This window comes from Morus notabilis, unplaced genomic scaffold (genome assembly GCF_000414095.1).
Source record: "Morus notabilis unplaced genomic scaffold, ASM41409v2 Scaffold699, whole genome shotgun sequence".
In the NCBI taxonomy this organism is placed as follows: Eukaryota; Viridiplantae; Streptophyta; class Magnoliopsida; order Rosales; family Moraceae; genus Morus; species Morus notabilis.
In genome coordinates this window covers 289,563-297,429 of record NW_010360714.1, presented here as the reverse complement: position 1 = coordinate 297,429, position 7,867 = coordinate 289,563, and the positions used below count along the sequence as shown (strand labels likewise).

At 34.0% G+C, this 7,867-nt stretch overlaps 1 protein-coding gene across 1 annotated transcript; it reads right to left on the bottom strand.

The window, feature by feature from the left end:
- Positions 1-5,748: 5,748 nt before the first annotated feature.
- On the bottom strand, positions 5,749-7,203 carry LOC21398045 (molybdate transporter 1). The gene has a single exon (XM_010097198.2). The coding sequence runs from the start codon at positions 7,060-7,062 to the stop codon at positions 5,773-5,775; it is 1,290 nt and encodes a 429-aa protein (XP_010095500.2). The 5' UTR covers positions 7,063-7,203; the 3' UTR covers positions 5,749-5,772.
- Between the last annotated feature and the right edge of the window lie 664 nt (positions 7,204-7,867).

Here is a 7,867-nt window from a genome sequence, read left to right as displayed (position 1 = left end):
GGCGCCGTTGAGTTCGGCCCATTTGGAGCGAAAAACGAGGTTTGATTTCAGTTTTTGAATGAAGTTGTTCACGAAGAAAGTAGTAATTGATGATGTTTGATGGTTGTGGGAAATAGTATTAATGATAATTAACAACATTTCAATGTATTCTTTTTTAACTATTTCTCATTTGGAAAATTTATAAATAAATATGCCAGTTCAACTTATAATTTAAGTGAAGTTGAATATGTGAAGCTATATTGCAAACATGCAGTATAATACAGGGGCATTTCAGCTAATTGTGAATACAAATATGAATATATTATCGTCTTCAGGAGAAGAAGTTAATTAAGGATAAAAGCAATTCCAATCAAGCTAGTTGGAGCAATAATTAATTAATAATGCAGATTCGTCTTGGCTTTTGGCATATACCAAAGAGCTTTTATTCTTGGTTTCAGTATCCAACAATACTACTTAATTCGGAATGTTCTCTCTTTTATAGCAGGCAACATTTTGATATACATGCATTAGTTATAAAGGTTTGTGCAATAGTAATCTGGTATATATATTTTAATAAAAGAAAATGATTGGGATTAGAGCTGGAATTTAGCAATTAGTATAAGGATCAGATCAACAGTACGAAATCATAGGGAAATCACCTAAGACCGAAAAGTTCCTTTATACAAATTTAAATCAATGATAAGGATTAGCTGATCAAGAGTTTAATTAGTTAAAATGCTTATTCAGTAAATGTATATGGTATTAAATAAGTTTATTATATGCTATAGGAAACTCTAATTGCACTTTTACACTATAAAGTATTTTGCGTATACTCATTTTTAGGGAGATCGAAGGAAATAGGCCTGATTAAAAGAGTGATAAAAATAAATAGGCCACGATCTATAATTAGTTACTAAATAGGCCTTTAAGGATTTACACTGAATTAACATTTTTAAAATATGTCCCTATAAATCCAAGATTTACGAATAAATACGGATGATATTTTCTTACCGTATAAATTCAAGATTTATGAAAGAACAAAAACTGTGTTATGATGGTAAATCATGCATTTACATTGTAATTTTAGGATTATGAAGAAACACAATTTGTGTTTTAATAGTAAATCCTTGATTTACAGCGTAAAATATGGATTTACTATTAGAATACATATTCTGTTATGATGGTAAATTCAGGATTTACAGCGTAAAACATAGAGAGAGAGAGAGAGAGAAAAAGAGAGGAGAGAGAGAAGAAGCGAAGGAAGAATATATAAGAAATCAAGAGAAAAGAAAATTAGGGAAAAATCGATAACTCAAAAATCAACAGAAAAGAAAAAAAAATAAATTACTAGAGGAAAGGAAAATTGGAAAGTTGTTCATTCAAAATATTAAAAGGCCTATTTATTTTTATATATTGGTAAATTGGCTATTTATTTTCACAAATTTTAAATATAGGTCTATTTTCTGTAAATTTCCTCATTTTTTTTATCGGATATAGTAAACTCAATCTGCTCTTTCTTTGCTTTTCTTTTCGTTTTTAGTGTTCGTTACCTACGAGATCCATTCTGGTGGTCATAACACGATTAACATCTTGTGAGATACGCAATGAATCGGTTTAAAAGACCGGTAGTTTGTGTGATCTCCTCCTATCAATTTTTTGAAAGAAATTGTAGTACTCTCCTTTTTTCTTTTTTCTTTTCTTTCCTTTTTGTAATTTGCTCCCAGCTTTAATAAGTAGACCCCGTTCATTTCACCGATTTGAGTTTAGAATTCGAGTTTTATTATAGTAAAAAGCTAAATAGTCACATCTAACTTTTTTGCTACAATAAAAAGCTCTCACATAAAGTCACATCTTAACTCGAATTAAAAACTCAAATTAGCGAACTAAACGGACCCGTAGTCTTTTCCTTAGAGCCTTCGTTTCTATCATACCTAAAGTTCGAGTCACGCCGCATGTAAAAGTTTGTCCTTTGACATAGACCAATGACGGAGCTAGGGGGATCAGGGGGTCTAGCTTTTTTTTTTCTTTTTTTTAATATAGTAGTTTTAATTTTATTATAGTAGATATGTATATAAATTAGATTTGGTCCCTCTTAAATTAATAGTTCTTTACGTTTTATTAGACCAACTATTTAGATTTTAGAAAATAAAAGGTTATTCACATAAATGTCTACTCAACACTTTAAATCTAAAAATGTCTACTATTTTGTTTAAAATATTCAATTTTATTAAGTCAATAAACATTAATGGGACTAAAATCTAACAATTTTAATAGCCCAATTAAACTACTAACCCATTTATACTAAAGGTGATATTTTGTCTATACTATAAAAGCATGCAGGGAAGCTAACTTTTTAGTTTCTCAATTCTCAAATAAATATCCATAATACCATTATACTAATGAATCACAACACTATTCAAGCACGGAGCGGTACTATTAAAATTTCTTTTCTATCCATTGAAGGTAATTTATATCCAAACTCTTTTCTGGTAAATTAATGCCCACCATTGACGCTTAAATGTTATAAGTTGTATCTAAAATCTTTTTCAATCTTTGACTCAACAAGTTAGTGAATGAAGGTTATATCCAAACTGTTCGAAAAATCAAAATTAAAGATTTAAAGAAGTTTAGAAATTTGCTCCATTATTCAAAGTTAGATTTTATTTTTTCTTCTCCTTTTCTTTTTTTTTTCCTGTATAATACTAGGCCTTGTTCATTTCATGACTCAAGTCATATTGCTACAATATTTTCTCACATAAATTTAAATTTAACTCTTTTGCTATAATATTTTTCTTTCACATATACAATCCAAGTAATGACTTGAGTTGTGCAAATGAACACACCCTTAATTTTTTGTTTCCTTCTATCTCAATGTCTAATTTAGGAAAATATTTTTCATTCATTACGCATTAGTGATTAGTACTTCAGAGTTCAAACGTAATCAGGTTATGTGTTATTTATTACGCATTAGTGATTGGTACTTCAAAGTTCATGTACTGATAGTGATATATTTTTCTACGTAGATATAATATTGATGTTTTTATGTGTCAATATGTTATGCATTAATTTAATAAATAAAAACTGTTATATATATACATATTAACGTAATCTTAAGAGAGAAAAAAATTTAATCCCCCTTACTAATAAATCATGACTCCATCACTGACATAGACTATATATTATTGAGATCTATGAACTTTACACTGAAAGCTATTGAAGACCCGTGACCATGACTATTATTACCCAATCAGAAAATTATTAAATTTATTCTTAAAGTGTATGAATTTTAATTTTTATCTTTTATTTTTAATTAATACCCTTCTAATCATTAAGATATAATTATTTGACTAAAAAACAATGGACGAATGTTTATAAGCCAAACATCAAAGGGCTACTGTTTAAAAGGGCATCTGTCTGTTTTTCTCTTAATCTTAGTAGGCTCTTCTAATGAACGTGGGACCATGGGTATAAAGACACCACTGATACGTTAGAAAAAAAATAAAAAATAAAAAGGGTAGTCTTTTTGTAATTTGAGGTACATAAATGCATGTAAGCTCATCGTTAGTCCACATTACTCAACAGTGACTAGACCAGCCACTTCCGAATTAAGGCTATAATTTTACCAACTATCTATAGATTCCTTGATTAAAAGTACACAGTAAAAAGATAATATAGAAAAAAAAAGTTGTTGCTTCTCTGACGTCTCATCACTATTTTAGTCTTATTGCCCTTTTCTTATGGTAAGGAAAAAAAATCATTGCCTATACATGTATATATATATATATATATATATATATATGCCATTCCCTTAGCAATTCTGATTTAAGGGACGCAATTGTATTCAAGGACCATTTGATTGAACGGCCAAATATATGTAAACAAGAAATCTATAGTGCATCTTTGAGGATTTTTTCAGCTAATATTTAAGCGTATCTTTGGCATATGTTTTAATCCTTATTGCTCGCACTCTGAGCTTTTGAAGAGCTATACTGCTGTAGAGGTGCTGTTGATCTATGATGAGGTGCTACAATATTATTATATATAAATTTTTTCATAATGAATCATTCATGTATTTTGTGTCTGCTACTTACAGACCAAAATCTAACCAAAATTATATATATATATATATATATAGAGAGAGAGAGAGAGAGAGAGAATATTAAATTTTGTCTCTTAAACACATTAATTTGAGACAGATAGTTTTGTCTCAAAAGTTTGGTCTCTAAAGATGCAATTGTTTTTTTCTAAGGACTAAAGATGCAAATTTTTGTAGTGTATAATACTTATAAAGACGGTTAAATTTAATAATGAATTCCACGTTTTTTTTTTTTTTTTTTCAGTATGTTTCCCTTGGCAGGTAATTAGCTTGTTCAGTCTTCTTCATGTGTAGTCTTATTAAGAAAACAATGGAAAGACATTGAACTAATTAATTGTCATGCATTGGACGCGCTTTATTTGCGCGGCAAATTAGTGTCTCGTTACTGTCTCAAGATTCATATTAAGTAGAACTATATAAGCTGTTCCAGCACTCACAAGGCTATAGATGAGTACTCGTTTTTATTGTGTTTTTAACCTGCGCAGAACCAGAGTTGAAGATCGAAATTATCAGAATTTTACATGGAAAAATTCAACGTAAAAAATGGTTAATATTTACATGAAGAAACATAACAATTGACAACTCGTACGTATATACACGTAATATATACACACACGTAATACATATATACATATATATATAAAGACCTCTCCCAGAATTGTAATCCTAACCAGAACGGTTTTTCTGCGTTCATTAATATTATGCATAAGCTAAAAATGCCTCTCATCATCAGTAATATACAAGAGCCTTTTAAGCTAAACATTGATATCGTGACCATCTTGTCATAAAAAAAAAATTGGGGATAATTTTAATTTAGTACCTAGTGCTATAGCGAAATAGACGTTTAGTACCCTGTGTTTTTAAAAATATCAAAATGGTACCCGGCGTTATAAAAAAATCTTCTTTTGATACCTTTAAATTTTTGTTGGGATGTAAAATGTCAAAACACTGAGAATCAACCTTGACGAAGGAAAAGAAGTTTCAATGTGTGAATTTAAGGATTTTAGGCTTCTAAAAAGTCGGGAGGAAGACTTTTTAGGAATTCTTCATCACTAATTTGTATTTAATTCGATTAATTTTGAAAACTCCCAACCAATATTCAAATTGAATCAAATTAAACGATAAATAAATCTATTTAATCACACATAATCTCTCAAATCACAACTTACACGAATTTTTTGAGCGTAACTTGAGTTCACAAAGTGAACTCAATAACATAACATCACGGTTAAACCTGGACCCTTAAATGAGCCTAGTATTATAAAATCGGGTATCAACGAGGCATAAAAGAACTTATTCTTTTTCCTATTTCTTCTTGTTCAAAAAGTAACGTATATATCACGATTCTCAACCCACCCATCATAACCACTACGACTCAACGACGACTACACTTTAAGGGGTCACGCCAACTGCTTCTTAGAATATTCTATAATTGTCACATCAAAAAATTAACCACATATTTCATCAAAATAATAAAAAAAAAAAGTAATAACCTACCACTCACTCATCAACAACAAAGTCCAAACTAACTTAAAAAAAATAAAAAAATACAAAGTCTAAACGGATGACGTCAGCAGAACTGAAATTGATCAACACCCCTAATAAGAAAAATTAAGAGCTCATAATATACTGTCTATTAGTGTGTTGTACTACTAGCTAGCACAATCGGTATCTCAACATTTTTCTCCGGTAATTTACTAGGGTGTCCCATGTATCCAAACGGCCGACGGGGGCTTCTCCGACTCCGACCCCAACTTCCGCAGCCTAAGCAGCAAATACACCACCATCCCGCACACAAACCCCATCGTCGCGCTGGACCCCACCAACGACACGGCGGCGCAGACGAGCATCACAAACGAGTCCTCCTTGGTGTTCATGTCCCTACTCGTCATGGCCAGCTCAATCCCGGCAAACAACAGCAACACCCCCAGCATCCCTACTGGGAACCAGCTGAGTATCGCCGCCAGTGACGTCCCGATTATCAGCCCCAGCGCCACCTTTGCCGCCCCGAGTATCGCCACGCAGGCGCCGCTCCTCCCGCCAAACTTGTACTGCCCCGCCAGACCCCCGGCCCCGTGGCAGCTCGGCATGGCGCCGAACCAGCACCCCACCACGTTCATTAGCCCAACCGTCACCGAAAGCGACGTCGCCGAGAACTCGCCCCTCCCCGGGAAGAGATCCGACGAGAGCTTGCACACCGCCACCACGGAGTTTAGTATGGACAACGGAAGCTGAGGAATTGTCCCCTTGATGAACCCGTCTTTCCACGCGCTTTTTGATATCTTCACCACCTCCATCGCCGACGGCCCGAACTCGATCTCGTGGACGAGTTTAGGCTTTCTTATGAAAGCCAAAACGAGTCCTAGCATGAACACCATGAAAGCCGAAGGAAGAGAGTACAAAATTCTTCTCCATTTTCTTGTCCTTGGACTAGTAGCACTAATTTCTTGTTCTTCTTGATCTCCTTGATCAGCAGTACTTTGTCTTTCTCTGTCGATTCTCTGATATTCCTCGCCAGCTCCATTAACAATAATAATAAAACAAGCGTACACAAGAGCCAAAAGCAACCCGTCCAAACCAAGCCAGGGTCTCTTTCCTTTAGATTTTGACTTCGGAAGATCTTGAACTCTCCTCACGTACTTGACCGCGGTAAGCGCAAACGACAGTCCCTGAGCGAGCTGAATTCCGCGAACGACGCTAAGTGGAATGAGCCTGTAGACGAGCCGCATGAGGCCGGTGACGCCGAGGACGAAGAGAACGGCGCCGGTGAGAATACCGGAGGCCATGATCTCGGGGACGCCGAAGCTGGCGTTGGAGATGGCGACAGCGGCGATGGACTTCATCGGCTGGACGGGCATCGGGACGCCGTAGAAGGCGCCGGTGATGAGGTTGTAGATGCCGGTGAATATGAGGGTGGTGCCGAGGTTGAGGTCGCGGGCTAGGGTTAGGGCTAGGATGATGGGGATGTAGGTGCCGAGGTCGCCCATGGCGCCGTTGAGCTCAGCCCATTTCGACCGGAAGAGGAGGTTGGTTCGGATTGTTTGGAGGAGCTTGGAAGGGTACTGAGAAAGATGGTGATCATCACTGGGGTTGGTTTTGGGTAATTGGGAAGAGTTTGTGGGGTTTTGGTGTTGGGACTCCATTGTTATGACTTTTTAAGAATGTGGTAATACTAATATATATAATTATAATTCCCTAAAATGGGAATTTATGAGATTAATGTGAATGTCATTTATAGTGAAAGTGATCCATGGAGGGATAAAAAAGAAAAAAAAAATTGAGACGTCCCTTTTTTGGATGGATGTTGATGATGATGACAATGACGATGAATATTAAGGGTTTAATTGATTTATAATTAAGCAATAATTACAATGACGTGGCTGGAAATATAGTCCATATCTCACGGCAAAAGAAACAAAATGGTGAAAATAAAGTTTAAACCTCGTTTATTTCACTCAGAGTTTTTAATTTTAATTTTATTACAGTTAAAAATTCATATAAAAAATCTCATTTAATTTTTTTATTATAATAAAAAAATTTCATATAAAATTATTTTTTAACTCAAATTAAAAAATTAAATCTGCAAACTAAACAAGACTTTAATATAAGTATTACTTTACTCTTGGACAGGATTTTCTGCCATCATGTGCAATTTGTTGCGAGTTATAAATGGCGGGGTTTTATGAGTTAGGTGCTACTCAGATTATATATAAAAATATAAATGATTAAAAATTCTAAGTTCTAATGATTATAAAAATCTAATGATTTAAAAATAATTAAGACTTCTAAGTC

Bases quoted from the DNA above. Each gene is read 5' to 3' on its own strand.
- LOC21398045 (XM_010097198.2), bottom strand. From the start codon at position 7,062: ATGGGCGACCTCGGCACCTACATCCCCATCATCCTAGCCCTAACCCTA.